General features: G+C 36.1%; 2 protein-coding genes across 8 annotated transcripts in view; one reads left to right on the forward strand and one right to left on the reverse strand.

Annotated features, from left to right (window-relative positions):
• The window catches only part of PIGN (phosphatidylinositol glycan anchor biosynthesis class N), a 75,672-nt gene extending 59,143 nt beyond the window's left edge, over positions 1-16,529 (reverse strand). For all 4 annotated transcript variants that reach the window (XM_070420400.1, XM_070420401.1, XM_070420399.1 and 1 more), the window contains exons 1-9: positions 16,396-16,529; positions 13,638-13,784; positions 9,789-10,023; positions 8,906-9,027; positions 8,350-8,448; positions 6,438-6,544; positions 4,595-4,719; positions 3,089-3,219; positions 2,072-2,188 (exon numbers count right to left, since the gene is read on the reverse strand). In XM_070420400.1, coding sequence (XP_070276501.1) covers positions 2,072-2,188; positions 3,089-3,219; positions 4,595-4,719; positions 6,438-6,544; positions 8,350-8,448; positions 8,906-9,027; positions 9,789-10,009 — 922 coding nt within the window. In that variant the 5' untranslated portion in view covers positions 10,010-10,023; positions 13,638-13,784; positions 16,396-16,529. The remainder of the gene's footprint in view (positions 1-2,071; positions 2,189-3,088; positions 3,220-4,594; positions 4,720-6,437; positions 6,545-8,349; positions 8,449-8,905; positions 9,028-9,788; positions 10,024-13,637; positions 13,785-16,395) is intronic.
• Positions 16,530-16,791: 262 nt separating this feature from the next.
• RELCH (RAB11 binding and LisH domain, coiled-coil and HEAT repeat containing) overlaps positions 16,792-27,959 on the forward strand; it is a 103,166-nt gene continuing 91,998 nt past the window's right edge. For all 4 annotated transcript variants that reach the window (XM_070420402.1, XM_070420404.1, XM_070420405.1 and 1 more), the window contains exon 1: positions 16,792-17,534. In XM_070420402.1, the coding sequence (XP_070276503.1) occupies positions 17,009-17,534 (526 nt within the window). In that variant the 5' untranslated portion in view covers positions 16,792-17,008. The remainder of the gene's footprint in view (positions 17,535-27,959) is intronic.

A 27,959-nucleotide genomic window follows, 5' to 3' on the forward strand; every position in this document is an offset into this window, starting at 1 on the left:
ATGATAACAACTGTTAGCATGCCTACAACGAATTACAATCCTGTTCCAGGAGGTTATTAAGGCATTGGTAGTCCATTAGTCAATCTAAGTTTACCTTTTTTTCTGTAATGGCAGTTGCTTGTAAAATACTTAAAATTGTAGCTATCATGTGCCATTAATCCCAAATTTTAAAATAGTATAATAAGTTACTGTTAAAACTGCCTTCAAAGATAACCTTATCCCTCTATCTTTCTATGTGTAAATTCAGAAATTTCAATAAGCAGTAACCAAAATGATTATGAGACTATGTCTTGATTTAATGGCATTACGATATACATATTACCAAAAGGGTTCTAAGATATTTTTATGATGAAATTTCCTTTAATAAGCTAATAAAGTTTAAAATATGTTCCTTCTTCTACTAGTCAGCTACTAAAACTTCACACTAATCACCTGATGAAGAAAAAAAGAATATTCCTTGTCTCTGTAAGTTATGATACTTAATAGTCATATAAGAAAAACTACATTTTTTTCTGTAATGATTCTTGAAGTCTGCAATTCTAAAACATTAATTCACTGAGAAATCAAATGCCAAAGTATTGTTCTATCTCCTAAATACAAACATACTATTTAACCTAGCTTCTATTTAGACTCAATCTAACACAGTTACCACAGAGCACAGGATATAAAATAACGCAACTGCACTGAAAAACAGTTTGGCATTCTGCAAAACACTAAACATAGAGTTTCATATGACCCATTTATTCCATTTCTATGTATCCAGCCAAAAGAAATTAAAACACATGTCCACACAAAAACTTTCACACAAATCTTTATGGCAGCATTATCATAAAAGTCAAAAATGTGAAAGCAACCCAAATGTCCGGAAGATGACTGTGTAAATAAAATATGATACATACAGCAACAGAATATTATTCATCTATACAAAATATACTACAGATACATGCTATAACATAGATGAACCTTGAAAACATTATGCCATGTGGAAGAAACCAGGCGCAAAAAAACCATTTAGTGAATGATTCCATTTATATGAAATATCCAGAATAGGCAAATCCACAGATACAAAATAGATTAATGGTTGCCAGGTGATGGAGAAGAGGGAGAAAGAAGGAGTGACAGCTAATGGAGTTTTCTTGGGGGGAAGTTTATGAAATATTTTATAATTAGATAGTAGAGGTGATTGCATGATCTTGTTAATAAACTCAAAAGAATACATTGTACAACTTTAAAATGTGAATTTTATGGTATGAGAATGATATCTCAATAAAAAAATAAATTAAAAAAAGAAAGAAAGCATCTAAGGAAATTTAATATACAAATAAAAAAGAGTTTTCCATGGTAAAAATACCTGCACACAGCTTGAGTCTGAAACCCTGGAGAAGGTTTTAAAAACAAAACTTATAGGTCTTACCCAGTCTCATGGAATCAAAATGTCTAGTTACAAAGTCTGGAAATCTGTATTTAAAAAAAAAATCTATATATTCAACAAAATAGAGCTTTGGATGAGTTGATACAACTAATCCAAAGTAAGACATTTGAGAGCAATTTGTTTTGTCCAATTAGTAAAAACTTTGGAACTCTGAATAAAACCTTACCTGACAAAATAAGCAGAGCTCCAGGAAAAAGGCATTCCTTTTCTTCATGGATTGAGAAGTAAAGGAGGTTTGGGCAACACAGAGGGACTTCAAAAGTACTAGAAACAGGGTACTGTTTCACAACAGTACCAGTTGTGAAAGACCAATTATGATACGTGATTTATCTGATTGACAGTCTGCAAATTAGATTTGACTCAAGGTTTAATCTACATGCCAGTATAAATAAGGCATATGGAAAAAAGGCAATAGTATAATTTGTACTTAAACTTTCATAAGGCAAATGACTAAGACTGTGTATTTCAAGCTGAATATTGTAAACCAAATAATATGAACATACAAAAGTAATACATAGAAATAGTAGAAGCACAAGATCAAAAAGAAAACTACAACTTGAAAGTGATTTTAAAAAATTAAACTTTGGTTTTATTTTAAAATGTCCTATTTATAAAAACAATAAAGATTCATTTTTATACCTTTCAAAAGCACATCATTAAACTGTTGATCTGATACTTTTTGGGGATACTTGATTCCAGCTCCCCAAGCAACGAAAGGAGTAAAGGTCTCTGAAGGATGACCAGCCCCATGGGAACCTACAAAGAGGACATAAGACCAGTATATATGGACTTATACCTAAATATTTATTTTTTAACTACTTAAAGTTAATCCATCTATAGTTAATTTTAGTCACCACACTCCCAAATGCTTGCAACTAACTCTGTATAACAATTAGTTTTAAAATATTCTCACAGCAAGTCAGAGCATCAATAACAAAAAGGCATAAACAAATGAACAAACTAAAAAGGGCAGAATGTCTGTTGAGTGATTCTGGTTGAAAGAAGAATATAACAGTAAGGCTTGGAGGAGATGCCACTAGAGTGGCTCCGAAGGCAGAAAGAACAGGGAAAGCTCTGCCTTTGGGGAGTCACGAGCCAGGTTTGGGGCAGGTAGCTGAGACCAGAGCTATTCTCAAGAGCATGGCAAAGTCTCTAGATATTTTTCTTCCAGGCTACTCTGGCTGGTGCAGCCAAAAGCCCTTTATAAAGTGGAACCAGCTCACAAGAATTCCATATTGTGATTTGGGGACCTGAACATTCTTTGCCTCATTTTGTTCTCTGTGCACACACTGTGTTTGCCTTGGGAATCTCATAGGGAGGACAGGATCATGTAGAGTGGATTTTCAGTAGTCCAAAGTCCCTCAGTAGTACCACCTTAACCTCGCCACCTACGCCATCATGTACAGTTAATCCTATAGTACTTTTTATTTTCTCCTCCCTACTTTCCTCTAATTTCTCATTTTGAGAATATATTACTTCTATAGTTAGAAGATGCTTTATATAAATTCAGAACTTTTTACACTTAAATTTTAAGCATACATTTATTTGCTAGACACTTTGCACACATTAAGACATGTAATCCTCAACATTATATCTGCAAGCTCCATTTACCACCATTTTAATCATAGAATATAAGTTAATTAAAGACAGACTAACCCCAGTCTGTCATTCCATGGTCAGAGGTAAAGAGAAATGCCGTTTTCTCATCATTTCCATAAAAATCTTTAAGCAGGGACACAATTTCTTTAACTCCCTCGTCAACTAGTTTAATATTGTCCTTATATTCCCTGTTTAAAAAGACACAAAAGAAGAAATTAAATTACATTAATTTGGAAAAATCAAATTTATTTAACATGAACTCATGACATTCAAAGTTAGTAACCCCTGAAATACTTTAGATTTCATCTTTAACAGTTTAAAATCAGAACTCTTCAGATTGTTAAAAATAATGTTTTCTCTGTTTAAAGAAGCAAAAGAATATGAAATACTGCTCAGAAATGATTTAAGAGGAGGGTACTGATTAGCAAATACATTGTAATGAATGCTTTTAAGTTTCAAATGCAATAATGATGCTTTTCAAGTTCATGTATCTCATAATGCAAACTATACTGTCCTTGTCACAACAGGTAAGCATAACTGTTTCAAGTGTAGAATTTTTCCTTAGACTGTGGTATAAAATGTTATAATGTATTATAAAATGATGTCCTACCATTTCAAATATGTTTTGAACAAATTATACTTAAGCTTCCATACATGTACACTTAAAAATGGCTAGGCTGGCAAGGCTGCTTGAACAGGCTGGTTTGGTACGAACTATCAGTTAAAACAGTGCAGCAGGTGAAAAAAGGGGATCATAAGGTATTCAATTATGGACAGCTAACCAATAGGCTTTACAGTTAGACTAATCTAAACCAAATTTGAAATAAAGCATAAAAATATATCATGGGGCCTGGCTGGTTTGGCTCAATGGATAAAGCGTTGGCCTTCGGACTAAGGGGTCCCAGGTTTGATTCCAGTCAGGGGCACATGCCCGGGTTGCAGGCTCCATTCCCAGTAGGGGGTGTGCAGGAGGCAGCCAACCAATGATTCTCTCTCATCACTGATGTTTCTATCTATCTCCCTCTCCCTTCCTCTCTGAAATAAATAAAAATATATTAAAAAATAATAACAACATGGAATTTTCCTCTTTCTTATGGTCTACAAAGTGAAAAAAATATTTGCTGTTCTAGATAAGGAGTGCAACTGAAATATAGTATACAAAACTTTATACAATTATTTGCTAGCTATAATACTGATTAAATGGAGTACATAAGGAATAGCTAATTACATCTTTTTGTGATATAAATATTAACTCCATAAAAATGCTTTGATTTCAAGATTTACTGAATTTCTAAAATACATATTTTTTTTTTCTGCCTTGATACATGAAGAATACAGGATATATTTTACTTATATTAATGTGCAGTCTGGCCACAGCACATGTGATTTTAGCTTCTATAGTATATCAATCTATAGCTCATATAATTGAGAATTTATTCTATGTTAGAGTTATTTAAAATATATCTGTTGTGATAATCACAAAAAAATTATACTACTTTAAAAGTTCAAACAAAATGGTTGTTACCCACAAAAACAAGAAATTAAACACAGCATTAAAATTACCTTGATGTGGGTCGGTGAGCATGTCCGTTTGTATCTATTCCTAATAGATGTAAGAAAAAAACTACTTTCTCTTCATTTAGTTTAGAAAACAAAGATTGGTTGTTTCTGGCAGCATGAAAGAATTCCTATATGTAACAAATCAGTTAAAAATTTTAGTTCATTTATTTTATTTATAAAATAATTCTGATAAAAACATTTAATTAAATTTATACATAATTATAAAATTATCTTATTTTGTTTACATTTGTCCTCAGGCCTACCACTACAAGGTCCTTTCTGTCATTTTAGGCATCTATGTTCAAACAGGAAATAAGCTATTTTTTTGTGGCCAAGAAAAGGTTATAGAAAGGAGATGTGATTTCATAAAAATCTCATAATATTGAATAAAATATAGAATCTAGGTGGGTAGCTCAGTTGGTTGGAGTGTCATCCCAATATGCCAAGGTTGCGGGTTCAATCCCAGTCAGGACACATACAAGAAGCAACCAATGAATGCATAAACAAGTGGAACAACAAATTGATGTCTCTCTCTCTCTCAAATCAATAAATAAGAAGTACATAGAAGACTGAAGAAATATTTTGACAAGAGCCAAAAATAAAACAGTACTAGTGGCCTTAAGGGAACACAGAAGAGGGTTATTATGTAAATGGAATGGGAAGTGAGGTGAAGCAAAGAGAAGTCAGGGAAAACCTAATAGAAGAGATGATGTATTAAACTGAGTTTTAAAACGCAAAAAGATTCAATGTGAATGAACTTAATTCCTGTGAAGTAAATATAAAGACAAATGAAAACACATATTTAGAAACACATATTTATAAACAAATGAACAAAAATAACTACATTATGAAGTCCACAATGTCAGTTCAAAAGACATCACTCGTAAAAAGAAGAAGCATTAGGGATAAATCAATGAAAGCTTCATACAACAAATAAATTATGTTATAATTTGAGGATGAGAAACAATGGATTAGTCGAAAGGAGAGAGCCGATAGTCACCATTTCCCACAATTTTTGATGAATTTTAATTGGATTCCTGGTGAAACTGTGATAACTGTCCCTATCAAATAGTCAAAAAACTCTTATTCCTTACAAAAACGCATAAACATTTTATTATGATTAATTTGCTAATTTGGTTTTACTTATCTAATTTTTCTTTAAAGTAAAATTATTTTTAAAGTAAAAATTTTTTAAAAACATCTACTTCATCTATAATAATAAAAGGGTAATTGCTAATTAGACCGGACATCCTTAGGGACGAAGCTGGGGCCGGAGGGAAGCCGTCCAGGTCCCAGGTGCCTGGCGGCGGCCAGAGAAGGGAAGCTCAGGTCCTGGGTGCCTGCTGCCTACCGGTGGCCAGAGGGAAGCAGGTCTCAGCAGCCGGGGAAGGAAGGCCCACTCTTGCACAAATTTTCATGCATCGGGCCTCTAGTGTTATTATAATAGCATTACATTTAAACAGCATTTTTCAAGAGGCTCCCACACATCTCATAGGCTGCCACACTGTAAGAAACTGGTTAAGGTTTACACCTCAGATGATTCAGCAGAGTAGGAATAAAATATAAGTTAACTGAATTCCAATGTAGGGCTCATTTTACTATCTGAAACACGTAGTTTAAAAAGGTTATCTTTTTAAAATTATTTTTTAAACTTCTATTAACTGATTATTGTAGAATGTTTAATTTCTTAGAATCCAGTCTTTTAAAAATAGTGTACTATAATATAAAACTTTTACGTTCACACAAATACAAGATGTATTTACTGACAAATCTGTTTCTAGTAATTTAGGTAGAAATATGTGTCTTGTACATTAACCACTCAATAACACGCTATTTATTTACACACCTTAATATTATCAAAGACCCATGTATCCAGTTTTGTTACATCCTTGGCACCAAAATCCTCACTGTCAGCATTATAACTATGTGTAAAAACATGGTTTCCTGTAGCACCTGAAAAAAAAAATTGGGGGAAATTTTTTTAAACCATTTTTTAAACTGTTAGAAATATGGAGTAGTCATTTAAAGATTTTTGTGAGTAACTAGAATTTTTCACAAAGCATTTTAGATTATGATGGGAAAGAGAAAGATGGGAGGAATAATTAACATTTATTTTATGTACCATGGACCATGCTTTGTACTTTAATACATGCTGTTACTTTGTTCTCACAAGATATTCCAATTTTACAGATACACTACATGTAAGTTAACTTACTTGCCAAAGTGACAACACTAATAGACAAAAATAAACACCAAAGTTTGTCTCCCTATAAGGATTAAATTATTCAAAATATTTTTTGGTTAGAATGTTATACTTTAAAATAGATGAATTCACTTAGTCTACAAAACTACCCAAAGCAAGAAGAAAATGCAAATAGTCACTTTTCTTATTTAAAGATTATGTGTATATTTCTCAATATTGGGGAATAGACATTGCTTATAGGCAAACAGCTTGACAGGGTAAACAAATATATTAATGTTATACATTTGCAATATCTTATAAAGAATCCAATCAACTTAATGAGTTTCTCAGTTAGATAGGCTCTTACAGATTAGAAGGAAGAGATAAAACAAAGTAATGACAATCTCTTACAATGTCAGTTTAGTCCCATTGACACGAGTTATTCCACTGCTCAGCCATTCTAATTCCCACATCCTAAGTAAAAATCTGAGTTGGTTTGTTGGTTACTATAAGAAAGGGAACATTGCCATTGGACTGTCTCCAATTCAGGCATTGGCCCTATCTATCAACTGTAGCCAGAAGTAGGAAGGCAAGTTAAATAAGCCACCTGTCCTCCCCAAAGCTAAACTACTGTCCAAAGAAGCGACTATAAAAATGGCAAGCAGTTTGAGGTTTTTCGGCCTGCCTTACATAATAATGTTCTATGAATGTCATACATAAAATTCTGAATTATGTATTTTGCTTTCAAGACATAATAATCTTCAATTATTTCAACTAATATAATTACACCCGTGACTAAGTATAAGTTACAAAACGTTTTCATTAAGTGAAATGACCATTCTGCTCCCACTAAAAGGCATTAAATGACATAAAATTGAAAAAAATCCAGTGATTTTAAAAAGTAATATAAATTGTGTAATCAAGGATGTTCTAATACTTGCAGATTCGTACACAGAAAAAAATACAAAACTAATCCAAATGGCAAGATCTTGAATATATCAAAACAGGAATCATAAACATAAATGTTAATGTTTAAATCTTTATGTGACTACCAATTTCTTTAAAAAATTTTTTTTTACCAACTTCTTAGTAATTCATCAATGTAAAATGAACCAGACATCAGCATCAGCATCATGAGGAGTTATATGGTAAGCACTTTGCTAAATGTTTCACATGAATTATCTAATTTAATCCTAAAAACAAACTTGTGACATAAAAAATCATATATACAAAAATGCATACTGAAGTTCAGAGACGTTATCTAACTTGTCCAAGATTATAAAGTTATTGAATGTTAGAGCCATATGTCATTCCACTGAATTCAAGAGTATATAAGTGGCAAGCAGTTTGAGGTTTTTTGGCCTGCCCAATTATATGATGTGCCAGTATTTCAACTAAGAAGAAAAAAATCAAATTGACATGTTTGTCCATTGCAACACACATCCCTATTTCAGAACTGTTAAATATGTTAAAACATGTGTCTCAAAATCAAGAAAATATTGATAGTATAAAAAAATTACTATACTAATTTATTAATCTATTTACTATCTAAGAAAATATAATCAATGTCTCTTACCTTTGGCAAACATACTCAAGATATCTGGGCTTCCCCAGCTCCATGTGTACTTGCTTTGATTAAGAAGAGAATCAAATTCCACAGGGTTTTCCTTCCATCCTTCAGGTAATTGAGAAAAAAAAAGCAAGTAACAACAAAACAATATACACATGGTGAGGTATTAGTATAGCCCCTAAAGAACTATCCTTTAAATAATAACAATGAGAATTAATCGCACAACAAATGCAAAAGTAATAATAGATTCTGTTAAATTTCTTAAAGCTTACAATAGGTAATTTACTTCTTACTAAAGTACAGGATTATTTTGAACCTTTGAGAGTTAATTTCTAGGAAAACCATAGATCCACCCAATCACATTATTTTAATAGCACAGGATGATATAATACTAAAGCTTAATTCTTGATTCAATACCAGTATGTGTTTAGCTGAGGCCTATTAAAATATTTGTCAAAAGTATCTCAAAACATCCTTCACCTTGTGTCATGATTCAGAGCTAAAGAAGCAATATTTACTCAATAAATTTTTCACAGGATGAAATTGTCTAAATAGACAATACCTTTGGCAACTGCACTAACATCTTCATAAAATCCAGCTATCAGGGCTACATGACCCGGCCGTGATTCAGTTGGCACACGTGTATGAGATATCCCCCAGCTGCCTTCGTGCATTATGATATTCCTAAAAGATATTACAGATGAATAGTTAACATAGACATAATTAAGTGCTCTGTTAAGACTTTGGAAAAATAAGATTATTATAGAAGGAGTCAAAACAAAAAACGTCAGTCAAAATTTAGGAAGGAAAAAATCCTAATCCCAGGTGAGCCCAGTCCTAGCCCTTCTACCAGTGGATTCAGTAGCATAAGTGAGCCCAGGTACATGAACAAAGACCCACCCAACCACTGTATAGAATCATTAGACAAAATATACCAGTGTTGTTTTAAGCCACAAAGTATTGAAATGATTTTTAAATAATAAATAACTGATATACACAATAATATTCTCTCAATGTTAAATTTTATTAGGTGTGATGATGGTATTGTGGTTATGTAAGAGAAAGTGCTTGTTCTTAAAACATACATACTGAAGTATTTAGGGATGAAGTGTCATAGTATCTTTTCACAAATTTTTATTCTTTTTAAAATTATTCAATTACAGTTGACACTTGGTATTATTTTATGTTAGTTTCAGGTGTAGTGGTTAGGAATTTATATAATCTACCAAATCACCCACCTGATGAGTCTAGTACCCACCTGGCACCATACATAGTTATTACAACACTATTGATTATATTTTTAACTTCTTTAATTATATAACAAAAACTGACTTAAACAGAAAGAGAAAAGCATAAAGAAATTTGGATACCTCTGTTTAAAAACATTTTGATCAGTTCAGATCATACTTTTTCCAGAGATGTCTTTGTTCAGTTGACATGCTTACCTAATAAATGGTGCTCTAGGATTTCCCTTTTCATCAAATTCATAAAGTGCATCTGCCCGCAGCCCATCAGCAACAATGAGCACTAGTCTCCTTGCTGGAGGAGGCAATGGCGTAAACTGAGGAGCCATCCCATGAACCAAAGGAGATGTAAAATAAATGTCAAAGATGGAGGCGAAGAACACAAAATGTACGAGCAATCCCACAATAAAGAAGAGCAGCATATCTTCAAGAAAAGCTGAAAGAAGGAACAAAATTAAATCTGGGTAAACCTTAATGGAATTACATATTTTCACATATCTTGATGACAACATATATTTTAAAACATTACATAACTCAACTTCATTTTTGGTGGTAACAATAAACATTATTTAATAATGAGATGATACTGAAATAAAATATATAGTAAAGTACACTCAAGCAAAAAGAAAAGATTCAAGTAGAATAAGCAATTAACTCCAATAAACAATTTACAATAAAATTAAATGTATATTAAGCTCATAAAAACTAATATAGAATCAAAAAACAAAGAAAGAACTAAATGAGTCCTAAATTGAGTTACGTATGGTTTAGTCAAACCAAATCCTGTATAAAATAGAAAATATAACTCATGGTGCTCATATGACAGCCATTGATATTCTTAGAATTTTAACGTCATCTAAATGTGTGTAGACTTTTTCGACTTTTGCTTATCAGCTCAGCAGACTTCTAACTTCTCTTGATTATCACCAAGTTAAGCAGACAACATATATTTTTGTCCAGTTAGCTAAATTATAGGGGGGAAAAGTAGTTAAATTTTATCTGTGCTTCAGAAAATTTGCACTCACTAAGGGAATACTCTATTTTAGTTCCCTGAACACCAAAACAAGCAAGCAGAAGGATACACTCATTCAATCAATAAAAATGTTCTGTGCATGCCCTAACCAGTTTGGCTCAGTGGATAGAGGGTCAGCCTGCGGACTGAAGGGTCCTGGGTTCGATTCCGGTCAAGGGCATGTACTTTGGTTGTGGGCACATCCCCAGTAGGGGGTGTGCAGGAGGCAGCTGGTTGATGTTTCTCTCTCATCGATGTTTCTAACTCTCTATCCCTCTCTTTTCCTCTCTGCAAAAAATCAATAAAATTATATATTTAAAAAAATGTTCTTTGTACATATTATGTGCATAACTGTGTGCAGGGGTATTACAGAGAACACTAAGAAGACACAGTCACAGGTCTGATACTAAACAATGTGCAATGAAACATTTAAATAATACTGTTAAGACAGTATGCCATTAACTGCAAAGAGCAAACTATCCATGATGTCTGTTTCAAGGCAGCATTTTTCCTAGTCGATTAAGACTTTGCTTCTAGGTGTATCCTCTGGCTCAAATAAATTTTTATAAAAATTCTCTATAGGATTGTATGCTCTTACATTGACAGTTCATAATGAAATACTATGCAGCACTGAAAATGAATTAAACCACATTTATGATAAGGGTACATTTCACAAATAAAGGCTTAATAAAAAAAATTTTTTTTAAGGCACTGACTGTTCCTTTCTTCCTAATACCACCAAACTTCTTGAAAATACTGAATACAATCTCTTTTTACCTAATCATCTAATTCTCAAACAACTTAAATTGAGTCTTTGTTTCCATTACATCAGAGAGAAAGATTTTACTAAGGTAGTGAATACTGCAAAATCCAATGGCTATTTTTTCAGTTGTCTTTCATGGCTTATCCATTCCATTTGTCTTTATTAGCTATGCCTTCTTTTAAAAATAGCTCTCATTTCTTGGCTTCTTTGAACATTACTTCTTTGGTTTTCCTGCTATATCTTTGACCAGTGTAGAATGGGCTCTATCTGGTCAGTGAATTTTGGAGTTACTCAAAACTTGGTTGTAGGCCCTTTTCTCTCCTCACTCTATACTTTCTGTTTAGGCATTTTTCATCATACCCTGGCTTCAGTTAACACCTATATACAAAAGTCTCAACAAAGTATAACTCCAAATCCATATATATAACTCCAACCTTGACACATCCACTTGGATATTTCAAAGAAATGCAAACTGAGTATGTTTAAAACTACACCCATGATATAACTACCACCCTTCCCAACCACCCCACTCCACTGCCCACCCCACTCCCCACCAGGCCATGAGCCTTGTTTAGGTAGGAAGCCTCCAAACTCCCTAGTGTTAGTCTCAGGGGATGGCACCACCATTCACCCAGATATGTAAATCAGAGAACTAACAGTTATTCTTTATACACTATTCTTCTGCTGTGTAGCCATATATTATTTTTTTGTTTTGCTTTTTTCAAAATGCAAACCTGAACATCTCACCCCTTATATAAAAACCTTCAGTGCCTTCTATCCAGATCAAGACTGAAATCCTTAATATGACTAACAAGGTCTTACCTGGACTGGCCTCTGCCTCTCTTTCTAGCCTTGTCCCATAGCACCTTCCCTTGCTTTATGGCACCTCGCCACACTGGCCTTTTTTTTTTTTTTTTTTTTTAACATATTTTATTGATTTTTTTACAGAGAGGAAGGGAGAGAGATAGAGAGTTAGAAACATCGATGAGAGAGAAACACCGATCAGCTGCCTCCTGCACATCTCCCACTGGGGAAGTGCCCGCAACCCAGGTACATGCCCTTGACCGGAATCGAACCTGGGACCTTTCAGTCCGCAGGCCGACGCTCTATCCACTGAGCCAAACCGGTTTCGGCCACACTGGCCTTTTTTAATTTCCTTACATACTACCCCCATGTTTCCTACTGCTGTAAGATCTTCATGGGTACAATTCCTCCTCACAGAATGCCATTTCCACCCTACCCTCCATCCTCTCATCCCATTGTCTCATAGCATCTGCTTGTACTTTCAAGCATCACTTCTTCCAGGATTATGCAATCCAAATCAGAAACTAAAACCTTTACTTTAGTTTATAGTTACATAGCTAAGTCTTTGACTATTTGGATTACTGTCTATCACTTATCCATAATTTTGTCATAGCAAGATAGGGCTGCTCCAGCACTCATCACAGTCCTAGGCACTTAGCAAGGACTCAAATGTTTACCAAATAAATTATTTAGAATTATCACTTATAAGGTACATGTAATACGCACTATTGCCACTAGAGGCTACCTTGCTTCTCTTTTTATGCCTCCAGAACATAACACAAAAACTGTAAAGATTCAGGATACATAAAAAAGAAAAAACACACAAATTTTATGCTTAAGTCACTTATTATACATAAAATTGCAGTGATTCCAAAATACCATCTTTCACATACTACTTATGTTATTATGTCCCAACACATGTATATTAAGCAATATTAAGTAATATTGTTAATACTATCTTCAAACAGAATCATATTTTATTCAGTTTTACTGAAAAAGGCTCAATCATTTAGACACCTTTCAAAATAAGTGAATAACTTAAATTTTAAAGGACACATATCCATGTACCAATAAAAATTTATGTTGGTGGAAAACTTACTACACACTAAAAAACAATAAAATGTTAGATATCTCTAAAACTTTAAGTCAACCGCAACTTGCATTTAAAATTTTACTTATGGTTATCTTAAGACTATTAAAGCCAAAATAAATTTTTTACACACAAAAAAGATTGAAGTGCTTGGGGAAAAAAAGCAATCTGTCACATTTTCATCACTAAAATACAAACTTCAATGATTATTCTGATTACTCAATGAAACACTAGCTATACAGACCTACATTAATGTAAATCTTGCTAAGTAAAAATATTCCCAATATATTACTAATAAACTATTGTTAAGTAGAGACAGCAATTATTAATATTTTAAATTGATAAATAAACTTCTATATTGTAGAAAAGCAAGGTACTTACATAGAAGACTGGCCAGTTGATTTGTTATGAGTGTGGAAGATCACATAAACAAGTCCATGATTATAGGTTATAAAGTAGAATCAGGAAACTACATTTTTACAGGAAGCCAATCATGAAGAAATTCTACATCCAACTTCTTACAACTCTCTGCGGAAACAAAATCTATGTTCAACCTATATTTTAGAAGTCAGACCCTAAATTAAAGCTATGTCCTTTGGGCCCTACTGTTTTTTCCAGTTAATATTTGTTTTATTTTAAAAACCTGTCGAATATTTTCAACATATACTAATATTACATTAATTGATAACCAACTATAATAACATTTATGGTATACCAAGTACCAGGCATTGTGACAGCACATTCCTAATCCTGTGTACTTTCATTATCCCCTTGACAAATAGATGAGTGTGAGATGAGAGAAGTAAAGTAACTTTTTTAAGGTCTCACAGCAAATTATTGGTACAACTGGGATACGAACTTTGGGCTCTTCATCTGATAAGAACAATCCTCTTCAAGGACCTTAAGTGGAGGAAATTTCTAAAATTCCCAATTAGAGAGGTGGAAACATTGTATATAAACTATTCATTTCTAATCATGTCCTTCCCATGCCATTCCTAATCCCCCCATGACTCCATTCCAGAAATTGGTTCCATTTTCAATCTTTCTGGCAAACTCAGTTACAATAAGGATTAGTAATCCTTTTTGTCAGGAAATACGTAACCAGCCATAGCAGCAGCCGTGAGCAAACCACGGCCCGCGGGCCAGATCGGGCCCGTTTGAAATGAATAAAACTAAAAAAAAAAAAAAGACCGTACCCTTTTATGTAATGATGTTTACTTTGAATTTATATTAGTTCACACAAACACTCCATCCATGCTTTTGTTCCGGCCCTCCGGTCCAGTTTAAGAACCCATTGTGGCCCTCGAGTCAAAAAGTTTGCCCACCCCTGCGCCTAGCTGGTTTTGCTCAGTGGATAGAGCGTCAGCCTGCTGATAGAAGGGTTGCAGTTGGATTCCGAGGCACATACCTTGGTTGCAGGCTCGATCATGTCCCGGACATGGTTGGAGCGCCTGTGGGAAGCAACCAAACGATGTCTCTCTCTCACATCGATGTTTCTCTCTCTCTGTCTCTCTCCCTTCCTTCCACTCTCTCTAAAAATCAATGGAAAAATATCCTTACAAAAAAATATATTTGTAACAGGATACAGCATTAGTTATTTTTTTAAAATATATTTTATTGATTTTTTACAGAGAGTAAGGGAGAGAGACAGAGAGTCAGAAACACCGATGAGAGAGAAACATCGATCAGCTGTCTCCAGCACACCCCCCACTGGGGATGTGCCCGCAACCCAGGCACATGCGCTTGACCTGAATCGAACCCGGGACCCTTCAGTCCGCAGGCCGAAGCTCTATCCACTGAGCCAAACCAGTTTCGGCGTATTAGTTATTTTTAATACTATTTTCCTAAAATGAGATTTTTTTTTCTGAGTTTTTCTTCAATATATGTCTCAGAAAAATATTTAGGATTTGAACATTAGGACCTAATGTTCTATTTTTTAAAAATTCCAAAAAACTTCTGGCAAACAAAACAAAACAAAACAAAAAAAGATTCATTCAAATTAAAATTTTAGTTTACTGCGCCTGGGTAAACTGAAATTAAAGCCTACATTTAACTGTTGGCATCCCTTTACATGTAAACCAATAACCTGGCCTAAGGTTACATACGAATGCTCTATTTTAATTTTTCCACAGAACTAAAGGAGATCCTTTACTGCTTGGATATAATATGTAACTTATCTGATAACATAATTACTGCTACCTATTTACTTTGGTCCTTAAAGGAAGCTATACAGAAAGAAAGGAAATCTTAAACCTGCAAAAGGAGCAATTTATGTGTGAAGAAAGTAGAAGCTCTTAGGAATAGCACTCTAATACTGTTGACTAGAAACTAATATCCCCTTTACCACCTCAAACTGTAATCAAGGACTGATATAAAAGACAAACGTTGGACTTCCAAATTTAGTATGCTTCCTTTATGTGCTAACCTTTGATAAAATCAAAGCTGTCTAAAGCTTCTAAGTTTTAAAATAATTAAGTTTCACTGTCAATACCTGAACTCCAGCCTAAATGGACAAGGTGCAAGGCATAGTGAAAGAAGAATGGCTTCGGACGTGAAGGTAACTGATTTTAGTTCCCTTGAATATTTATGAGTGGAGTTGACTAGACCAGGTCAATGCACGTTTCTAGGCTTAAATGTGCTTATTTTTCTACTTGATGGGACTGAATGTGATATTCTAAAGGGTCCCCTGTTGAGCAAATTATGTATTACGTTCTAAGTGTTTATTGAGCCCCTAACGACCGCTTGTTATACAAGTCGAGGCTATCAGGATATTCACAGATCCTAGCAAATCCTTTTTCTATTTACTCTCCGCACTTGCCATGCCCCTCCGCCCCCCTCCACCTTCGCTGTCGTTTTATAGCCTAACTTGAGGGCGAGAAGGCGCTCCCTAGAAGTGCACGAAGCCGGGGCTGTTGCCAGGCCTCCAGGGTAAGCAGGCACATGGCTGGGAAGGGAAGTATGAGAAAAGAAGCCAAATTCTAACTACTGCCCTGGGGACCCGCTACACATGCAGGGAAAATGCCACCAATTAGCGGGAACCAGAAAGAAAAAGTGAAGCGAGCTAAAGAGGCAGCGACCTGCGGGCGTGGGACCAGTTTCGGTGCCACCGCACCTCTGTGCACTGGTCCCCGGATTTTACCTGGGGCTTATCCCGGTCAAGCCTGATCCGGGAGTGAGGCCACCTCAGCGCGAAGGCAGGACTCCACTCTTGGCAGAGTTCTCTGCCCACTGAAAGGATTGCCAAAAGAACGTTCCTAAGTCGCCGTCATAACGCATCTCCACCACGGAACGCCCCCAGACACCTACCTGGTCAGCAACAGTTCTCGCGATAATTCTAAGACCAGTCCTCCGTAACCCCGCCTCCTCCCTATTCCTCTAGCCAATCAAACAGGAGTGGGGGCGGGGTTTTGCATTTGAGTCAAGAGCGGCTTTGCTGGCGGGTTCTGTGAACCTACGGGGCTGGGGTGGGGCGGGCGCAGGACGGGGCGGGGAGAAGGGGAGGGCGGAACGCGCTCTATTTCTCGCGAGACTGGAGACCAGGAAGACGCCTGCAAAGCCGGGCTGCTGGTGCAGCCGCGGTAGAGGTAGTGGGTGTTGCTGCCTCTGGACCTTCTGCCTCTGAGCGTACGCCTGGTCTCCAGGTGGAGAGGCGGGCTGTGGCGGTCCGCAGTGCCCGCTGAGGCGGAGGGGGAATTCAGGCTGCGGCCTGTCAGAGCCAGTCAGGGAGGTGCCCACACGCCTGACAGGATAAGATGGCGGCGATGGTGCCTGGAGGTGGTGGCAGTGGTAGTGGCGGCGTGAATCCATTTCTCAGTGATTCAGACGAGGATGACGACGAGGTAGCGACGACCGAGGAGCGGCGGGCAGGACTTCGGCTGGGTTCCGGGGGCGACCTAGATCCTGGCTCTGCGGACTCGCTATCGCCCCAGGATCCCGTGGCCTTAGGGAGCAGTGCACGGCCAGTGCTCCCTGGGGAGGCGGCGGCTGCGGTGGCACTGGGGGGCAGTGGGGAGCACCCGGCCCGATTGTCAATTGATGCGATCGCAGCTCAGCTGTTGCGCGATCAATACTTGCTGACCGCCCTGGAGCTGCACACCGAGCTGTTAGAGAGCGGCCGCGAGCTGCCTCGGCTGCGCGACTACTTCTCCAATCCCGGCAACTTCGAGAGACAGAGTGGGACCCCGCCGGGGATGGGGGCGCCAGGGATCCCTGGAGCCGTCGGCATTGGAGGCGCCGGAGGTCGGGAGCCAAGCATGACGTCGGGCGGGGGACAGCTCAGTAAGTGAAAGCAGCCTGTCTCGCCCGCAGGGTTGTTAGGGCTGTGGGGGAGGGTGTTTCTGGGCGGATACTGAATATTATGGACATTTTAGACAGTTGCAGGGGGTTGGGGTCTTTTGCGGTGACTTCTCCCCCCGCCTGCCTTCATCCCTTGGCTGAACTTGCACTGGCTCCTGGCTCCCTAGTTGGTGCCTGTATCTATAAAAATATCCAGCGTTTCTAGTTCACTGGCTATTACAGGACTCCAGACGTCTCCCTTGCAAACTGGCTTATCGCTTTAATCATTTTTCCCTTCTCTCCAATTTCCTGAATCGCCATTACCAGGAAATAGTGTTTCTTAAACTGTTCGCTGTAATTTGACCGAAAGTCAAGAGCAAGAAAAGAATAGGAAATATTGTTGCTCTGTCTCCACTAAAGACCCTTTGTCTTTGGGATGACTTTCTCATTCCAAAAAAAAAAAAAAGATGGGGTTTTCAACTGCATGAAATAGGTTCTCTTTCAATATACACAATTTAATTCAATTGCTATGCCCTTAATTTCAGTAGTTTCCAAAATGACAGGAAATCTAATGAGCAAGGTAGGCAAATTCAATCTGCAGTCTATCCTAGTCCCATCACACCGAAGCTTTTTTAAGCTGCATAAGTTAGAAATTTACTTTCTTACTTGTTAAAATCATTTTTAACAGCACAGAGTAATCATTTACCCCATTCATCATATACTATATTTTTAATTGAATTTATTGGAGTTACATTAGTTAATAAAAGTATATAGGTTTCAGGGGTACAATTCTATAATATTGTGTGTACACCACTCCAAGTCATGTCTTTTTCCATTACCACTTACTAGGTGTACCACTTAATAATGCGGATTTTATCATCAAAGAAAACATGATAACTTCAAGAGAAACATAAAAAATGCTTTATTCAAAGTAATGTCCATCGCTAGCTACACATTTCCCCTCTTTAGGTAATTTGTAAATACTGTCCCAATAGAACTTTTCTTGTTTTGAGGCAAACCATTCAGCGACCCAGTTTTCCACTTCTTCGTACGTTTTGAAATGCTGCTTAGGAAGTGCGAGTGCCATGGATTGGAACAAGTGGTAATCTGAAGGAGCAAGGTCTGGTGAATACAGCGGGTGGGTTAATACTTCCCAGGCAAGAGCTTTTAACTGGTTTTGAAGTGTGTGATGGTGCGTCATCATGAAGCAAAATTACTTTGCCGTGTCTTCTGGCATATTCTGGTCGTTTCACGATCAAAGCGTGATTTAAATTGATTATTTGTTGTCAGTAGCAATCAATATTAACAGTTTCACCTGGTTTTAGAAGCTCATAATACACCTTCCTGATCCCACCAAGCACGGAGCATTGTCTTCTTTCCGAAGCAGTTTGGCCTTGCAGTCAATGTTGATGGTTGACCTGGATCAACCTATGATTTTGTGCGTTTGGGATTCTCAGAATAAATCCACTTTTCATCGCCAATCACAAATCGATGCAAAAAAGACGTTCTTTCATGCTGTTGAAGCAACATTTTACTGATGACTTTTCGGTTTTCCATTTGTCTCATTCAGTTGATGTGGCACCCATTTTCCTTCCTTTAAAATCTTTCCCATTGCTTGTGAACGATCAGAAATTGTTTGCTGAGCAATGTTTAATCTTTCTGCAAGTTGTTTTTGAGTTTGACACGCATCTTCATTCAATAATGCTTGTAATTGTTGGTCTTCAAACTTTTTCAGTTGACCTGGACGTTCTTTGTCTTTCACGTCGAAATCATCACTTTTAAAGCGTTTAAACCAGTGTTCACAAGTATCTTGAGATGGAGCATGTTCACCATAAGCTTCCCGAAGTATACGATAAATTTTTCTTCAAAATAAAGTAATGAATTAAAACTTTCTGCAAATGTTCTTTTTTTTGGCACAAAATATGACATTTTTAAGTGTAAAAATGTCTATGATGTTAACACCTTCAGCACATTTGACATGAAGTTTTGAAGCTTGTCAATACAACAAAATAGCATACATATCAAATCGCATATATATCAACATATGGTGTAACTCCATCTATTGAAAAAAATCTACATTATTAACTGGTACACCTAGTATTCCTCCCTTTATTCTCTCTTACCAGCCCCCATACCTCCTTTCCCTCTGGTAATCACCATACTGTTGTCATTCTATTAGGGTTGGGGGTTTTTTTCTTTAGTTTTTTTGTTTTTCACTTAATCTCTTCATCTTTTTCACCCAGCTCCCCTCCCCACCCCCTCTGACAGTTGTCAGTCTGCTCCCCATGAGTCTGTTTCTATTTTATTAGTTTATTTTATTCATTAGATTCCACATGTAAGAGAAATCATATGGTACTTGTTGTCTTTCTTTGAATGGCTTATTTCTTTTTTTATTAATTTTTAAAAATTGATTTCAGAGAGAGAAAGGGAGAGGGAGAGAGACAGAGAAACATCAATGTGAAAGAGAAACTTCACTCCTGAATACACCCCAACCAGGGATTGAACCCGAAACCTGGGCATGTTCCCTGACCTGGAAAGAAACAGGTAACCTTTCAGTGCATAGAGCAATGCTCAACCAATAGAGCCACATAGGCCAGGGCTGAATGGCTTATTTCACTTAGCATAATACTCTCCAGGTTCATCCATGCTGTCACAACGGATAAGATTTCCTTTTTTTTTTGTTTTTTTAAATGTTTAGAAAATTTTTATTTTCAGGAAGTGCTTTGCACAGAAATATCTGTTATGAGATTTTTAATAAATAGCACCACAGAGAGGCAAGACAAAAACAATAATATCTGGGGAATATTAGACTTAGTATTCTAAAGAGAATAAAGGACTAAACAAACAGCTGAAAGAATTAGATAAAAAAGAATGTAACAGGACACAAGCGCAATGTGTACTGTTTGTGCAGCCCTAAGACTCGGTATCTATAAGGCCTATATTATTTGTTAGCAGCTGATTTACATTGTTCCATCTCAATAACTCCATGAGTGGCAGCAATCTGAAAATACCATTCCTTTGGGATATTTTAATAAGGCACAGGAGTGTAAAAACACTGGGGTTTGCAATTATATCTGATTTGTCCCAGACACTTAGACTTCAGAGTTCCTTGTTTTTTATGGCCAAGTGTTACTCCATTGTGTAAACATCCCACAGCTTTTTTTATCCACTTATCTGCTGATGGACACTTAGGCTGCTTTCAGATCTTAGCTAATGTAAATAACGCTGCAGTGAACATAGGGGTGCAAATATTCTTTCAAATTATTGTTTTTGGTTTCTTGGGATATATTCCCAGAAGTGGAATCACTGGGTCATAAGACAGTTCCATTTTTAATTTTTTGGGCTAACTCCATACTGCTTTCCACAGGGCTTGCACCAATCTACACTCCCACCAACAGTGCATGAGCGTTCCCTTTAATCCACATCCTCACCAACACTTGTTTGTTGATTTATTGATGATAACCATTTTGGCAGGTGTGAGGTGATATCTTATTGTGATTTTAATTTACATTTCTCTGACGATTAGTGACACTGAACATCTTTTCATATGTCTATTGGCCATCTCTATGTCTTTTTTGGAGAAGTTTCTGTTCATGTCCTTTGCCCATTTTTAATTGGATTGTTTGTTTTTTGGTATCAAAGTTTATAAGTTATTTACAAATTTTGGATATTAACCTCTTATCAGATATGTAATTGACAAATATGTTCTCCCAATCAGTGGATTGTCTTCATTTTGTTGATGGTTTCCTTTGCTGTGCTAAAACCTTTCAGTTTGGCCCTGGCTGGTGTGGCTCAGTTAGTTGGAGCATAGGCCCATGTACCAAAAGATGGCGGGTTCGATTTCTGGTCAGGGTACGATGGGAATTCATACAGGAAGCAACTGATCAATGTTTCTCTCTCACATTGATGTTTCTCCCTCTCCCTCTCTCCCTCGCTTCTTCTCTCTAAATAAAAAAATAAAAAAATCAATAAAATTTATTAAACTTTTTAGTTTGATGTAGTCTCATTTATTTTTTCTTTTGTTTACCTTGTAGTATCTTAGCCAGAGGAATGCTGGTTTCACTTGAAGGAATGAGCTTTAATAAAAATAGGACTTATTTTCTTAGGATGAGCCTAGTTTTTTGTACGGTAGAGACAGTAGACGGTCACATGGGGAAAACAGGTAACTTCTACTTTTCAGTGATGGATTTCTTTTAGGCAAGGCATTTACCATGCCTTTAAATTTTTATAAGGCAACTAATTTACCAGGAGGCAGTCACTTATGTTTAAATGTGATAATTTCACTTGTGAGTCTACAATCTTTTTGTCATCTTCCTCCATTTTTAAAATGTTCTGTTTCATGATACTACCTACCCTTTCTCAGAGCTCTCAAAGAGTACATATCTCATTGTGCTCAGTGTTCCTTTTCTAGTATCACCAGTGCTAAAATGTTATAATTACAATCTTTTAAAAGTTCCCTTCTCTTTCACTTTACAAAGTAGTTCCTGCCTGTTAGATTGGAATTGGGTTTAGTGCTGCCCCTGGTTTCTGGGAGAGAAAATATCAACAGAATATTTATCTGTTGTATAACTGTCATTTTTCTTGCCTATGCCTTTTCCGAACTTTTAAAATTATTATTAATTCTTGTAGAAATTTATTCAGATATGTTCACTGCCTAGTACAGTAGTTTGAATATAGTTGGTGTTCAGTATTTTACATTGATTAATATATTTCTTAATTGTGTGATCAGTTAAGGACTGTAGGGATCCAGAAGATGTATGATGCATGTTCGTGATGGAGAGGCAAAACTAACATATGAAAGAACTATAGAATAGTCTTCTGTGCTACAGATTATAGTGTAAACAATCAGATATAGATAAATCATTATCAATTATGGTACTGAAATGGCCCTTGTGGAGAAAGTAATGTTTAAATTTGACCCTCAAAGATGTTAAATTTTGACCAAATAGTGACTTTATTATTTGGCCAAATTTAGACTTTTTATCCTGAGTGAGGAAAGGAAAAGGAAATGAGTTAAAGAAAATATTTATTTTATATTTTTCCTTGTTTAAAGCGTCTTCTGGGAACATGTTTACCATTATCGGGCTCTCCACTTAATGAAGTGTTTCCATTTGGGTAGCTCTAAAAATGCTGATTGATGTTTTAAGCCATTGTGGTACTTTGGCTAAAAGGAAGCAAGATAGGGGTATTAATCAGGGAAAGCAGACCTCTGTCAAAAATTAAAATTACACTTTCTGGTTTTCAAACAAGAAAGTTAGAGGTGATGTTCAGAATGTATGCTTGTTTGTTTTTTAAAAACCTTGGTTGAACGAGAACCTTTCAGAAATTGGTGTAATTTTCATTTTGTTTACTAGTATTTTTAGGTCTGAAGCTAAATTTGGTGAATTTGTTTTTTTGTTTTGTTTTTTTAATGGCTTTTAACAGTGTCTCCTCCCATGGTTGTATGATAATCAACTGCAAAAGAATATTTAGCATGGTCTAAAAATACACTGTTAAATCTAAATTACAAATATCAATTGAGAAAGGGCTGGTGGGGGCAAAAGTAGGTTTACAATTGTGAGTAAAGGAAACAGTTTATTCATGTATTATTATTTATTAATTATTGTGTTATTCATACGAACAGCCATAAATCTACTTTTGCCCCACCCTTACATTAACAGCCTATATTTTTCTTATAGGTAGTTGTTTTTACTGGCTTCACCCAATAAGTACCGTGAGAGTTAATGATGAATTATGGTTTCTAAATTATTGATACTAAAAACATACTTGTTAATATATAAATAGTGTCTTGCTATTTGGCCATATTTTGGATGCAGTGCCTCTTTGATAGACTTTTTTGGAGTTTGTATAAATTTTGGATTGATCTACTTCATTTAACTCCCTTATCATATGAGTATTTGCTTTAGAATCGCAATTTTTTGAGATATAATTAACGAATAATATTGTATTAGTTTTAGATATCTATATATATAAAAGCCTAATATGCAAAGTGTCCCTTTGGGAGTACGACTGACCAGGAGTTCGATTGCTCACTATGATGTGCGCTGACCACCAGGGGGTGGTGCGGAACGAAGGAAGGCCCTGGCTGGCAGCCAGGGAATGGAGGCCCCGGCCGGCAGCTGACAGATGGCAGCCACTAGGGACCCTACCTGTGCACCAATTTCGTGTACTGGGCCTCTAGTATAACATAATGATTGATATGTGTATATTGTGAAATTATTACTACAAGTATAATTAATGTTCATCACCACACATTGCTGTATTAAATTATATTGGGTATTCTGATTGCCTTTGAGGAGAGAAACATTAGGGACATGAATGTGTTATTTCTTTTTAAATTTTGAAATTTATATGAAAAATGTTAACAGTTCGTATTGGGTGGTGGTTATATGGTGTTGTCCTTTGCACTTTTCTTTTTAAAAAGCACTTAAAACAGTATGAACAGTGCTTTGCAAAATGTGCATATGATTAATTATGGCAAAACAAGGAAATTTTGTAATGGAAATTGACTACAGTTCCACCGTTAATTGGCACCTAATCCTATAATCTGTGCAGTGTGGACAGAGTTTGGTGTTTGGGATACATGAAATACCATCTTGTCTCTGATATATGAACACAAAGATTATATTTTGCATAATAACTTATTTCTACATCTGTGTCTGACTTGTGTTCTACATTTTCTGTTACCTTATATTGAATATTAGTATCTTATATATCATCTATTAAGTAAATTTGCAAAAAAAAAAACAGTATTAAAAAATGTCATTCTTTGCTGACAAACTAAATGATTACATATGTACCAGTTTATTCCCAATTTCCTGTTGTAAACTTGAGGATCAGTTCTGTTTGGAATAAGTTAATAATTCTTAGTATAATCTTGACACAAATTTCTTTTAGGATATATTTACCATGTTTTAAGTGAACAAAACTACTTTATACCAATAGTTTTTTTGTTGTTGTTGCATTGTATTTGTATCTTGTAAGTATTCTGTATTTGTGTATGGAAGTAGGATTACCGCTAGAAAAGGACCTACAAAAGTCAAAAGTTTCTAATTTTTCTAGTCATGAGTACAGCTCCTTATTATAAGCATTCTTTTACCGTCATGGTAAGGATTTAATTTTGTGGGTTTTTTTCCTTCAGGGATAGATATGTAAGGATGGTTGACCAAAGAATGTAAGGTGGAATGATGAAATTTATGAATGTTAAAATCTCTAGTCACATTTTATCATTGTTCTTAAAGATCAACATTTGCATTTTGTACCCTTTAATAAGTTACAATAGTAACAATACTGATTTTTGTTTACTAATCCTTTAAATAAGATGACCAAAGGTAGCCTGTATTGATAGGTGATTTATGAATCTATGTTCTCACTGGACCCTTCAATTTCCCTTTTCATTTCTATAATTTGTTATAGACATGCTTGTTTGTATTGAAACACTTGAACCAAGATTTATTAAAATGCCATTTTAAGTAAAGGCATTAAAAATTGAAAACAACCTAAATGTTCAATAGTAAGGGATTAATTAGTTTAAATATATAATCTACATATACTGATCTGGAATGATCAAGTTATAAATTGAATAAATTAGGATGCAGCCAATATGTATATGTTTTCATTTATGTATAAAAAAGGGAGAAATTTGCATATGCCTGGCATGTTTTGAAAGGATACATACAGCAGAGCCTAAACAATGATCATTGCTGCAGAGGAGGATTGGTGGTTGGGAGATGTGCACAGGGACTTACTTTTTATTTGTAGGTCCTTTTATATTTTACCACATGTCATCTCTTAAATGGCAAGACTGGGATTCCAACCCAGATCACTGACTTCAAAGTCTGCACTCTCTCCATTATACCACAACTACTGTCTTATGTCAACTTTGAGACACAGGCTCAGTAAAAAGTTCTCAGATCATTTTAGTACAAGTGGACATTCCCCAAGGGATGTATCACTGCCAGCTTAGGCACAATCCCCCGGGGAGCAGGCCTAAGCCAGCAGGTGGACATCCCCTGAGGGGTCCCAGACTGCGAGAGGGCACAGGCTGGGCTGAGGGACCCCCTAGTGCACAAATTTTTGTGCACCGGACCTCTAGTTTTAGTATATAATCAGGCAAAATATTTTAGTAATTCATTCAGAGTACATATATCTTATTAACTCAGTCAGAATAGTCAGTCATCTTAATGCAGAAGGCTAGTCAAGTAGTACAAAATTGATTGTTTAAAAAATAAAGTGATGCCAGTCAGGGAGCGTAAAGAAGCCAACTCATTGATGTTTCATCAATGTTTCTCTCTGTCTCTCTTTCTGTTTCTCTCTCTCTAAGGATATTGCCTCTCGCCATGTCCTTGGGTGAGGATTAAAAAAAATAATAATAATAATTAATAAACTGTAGCAACACACTAAGGCGAGGTGAATAATCTGCCTAAAGCATCAGTTAGTGTCAATAAGGTGTCTATACTGCACAGCACTCAACATTATCCAAATCAGGAAATGCACATACTACATGTGATTGTAGGATCAACTAGCTTCAAATTAGAGCCAAATATAGTCACCAGTTCTTCTGATTGAAATAGTTTTACAAGCCTGAATTAGTTTGCCATTCAAGTAGGGGGATCACCTTAGGGGCAAACCTGCCCCCAAATTCATCTCACAATAGCAGTGAGGATTCAGGCATCTAACAAATCATTATTTTTCTTATGTATAAGTTTAAGGCATTGCTCTCTTTTTTTATCTTGAAGCTTTGCTGCATGGTTACATCTAAGTTTCTAGTCTAATCGTGGAGCATGACTAAGTCTCAAGGAGGAGACCACACAGTGCAATCAGGGGTGTAGCCTTCTTCCAGATTTTCCTACCTATTATTTCAGAAATTCCCAGCAGTCAGAAATGATGTTCATATGTTTTTGAAACCAGCTGGTCCTGTTGTAGATGGATAGGTTGCTCAAAGTAGTGACATCATATTTTCTGTTATTTCTTTTTTCTTTTTTTTTTTTTTTAAATATATTTTATTGATTTTTTACAGAGAGGAAGGGAGAGGGATAGAGAGTTAGAAACATCGATGGGAGAGAAGCATCGATCAGCTGCCTCCTGCACACTCCCTACTGGGTATGTGCCCGCAACCAAGGTACATGCCCTTGACCGGAATCGAACCCGGGACCCTTCAGTCCGCAGGCCGACGCTCTATCCACTGAGCCAAACCAGTCAGGGCTTTTCTGTTATTTCTAACCATTTATCAGGTTCTATGCTTGAGTGCTGCCTTAGTTCAAGCCTTTAGCTCCCATCTGGACCATCAGTTTTAGACTTATAACAGTGCATTTAATCTTCATTCTTATTTTTACTTGATTTTAGAAGCTATTTGTTCCTGTCACTCCAACTGAAACCTTTTAAAGTTGCTTCCTCCTGTTCAATTGCTTCCTACTTGCACAACTGTGAATAGTCTTCTTTCTTTTATTACTGTGAAATGCAGATGGTAGTGACCCCTCTTACGGGAGTTATCTGCAAAAAGTGGCACAAAATAGTGGTCAAAAATGTTAAGTATCATAACTATTGTTATTAATAATCCTCCTCTTTATCTGACAACTATTCATATGGTAAAATCATCTAGCATTATAGAAATTTAAGTGAATGGTTTGTCAATAAATTTGTGTTTAAATCTCTTCCTAAGTTTAAATCTTTTGGCTTTAAAGTTGAACTCATTGTGGAATCTTGTGACAAAGAAAAGATGGACTGCGAACTGAGAGACTAGAATTCTACTCCTAACTTGCTCACAGATTAACCTTTAACATAAAGTGATCTGATTGAATCATTATTATCTGTGTGCATGACTTAATTCCAGTGGTTTATAAGTTCATTTGAGGCAAGGACTTTTATCTTTCTACTCCCCACCGTGGGTTAGTAGGTATTTGTAGAATTCATGAATACATAGCTCAGTTTTGCTCATCTGTAAAGATGAGAGTGTTGAAATATCTCTAAGATTACTTCTCACTCTCAAGTATTTTAAATACAGGATCAGTGAAATGAGCCCAATCATCAGAAAAGAATTGAGGATCAGAAAATATAAATGTGATTTTTGCCATTGACAGATCTCTAAGATTCAATTTTAAATGGGTAGCATTAAAATGCTTATACACAACCTCAGGTTTTAAAGTAAGGTAAATTTATTATCTTTATTTTTTTATTGTCTAAAGTGTTACATATGTCTCCTTTTTCCCCAATTGACACACCCACCCCTCACCCCCTCCCAGCTATTCCCAGCCCGGGCAAGCCCCTACCACCCCAGTGTCTGTGTCCATTGGTTATGCTAATATGCATGCATGCAAGTCCTTTGTTTGCTCTCTAACCACCCCCCTCCACTACCATTTGTCTCTGGATCTATTCTTGTTCATAAAATCATGTTGATCATTATATCCCATATATGAGTGAGATTTATTA

This window comes from Myotis yumanensis, unplaced genomic scaffold (assembly GCF_028538775.1).
Source record: "Myotis yumanensis isolate MYYU_CA2020_CCGP unplaced genomic scaffold, mMyoYum1.0.hap1 SCAF_7, whole genome shotgun sequence".
NCBI lineage: Eukaryota > Metazoa > Chordata > Mammalia > Chiroptera > Vespertilionidae > Myotis > Myotis yumanensis.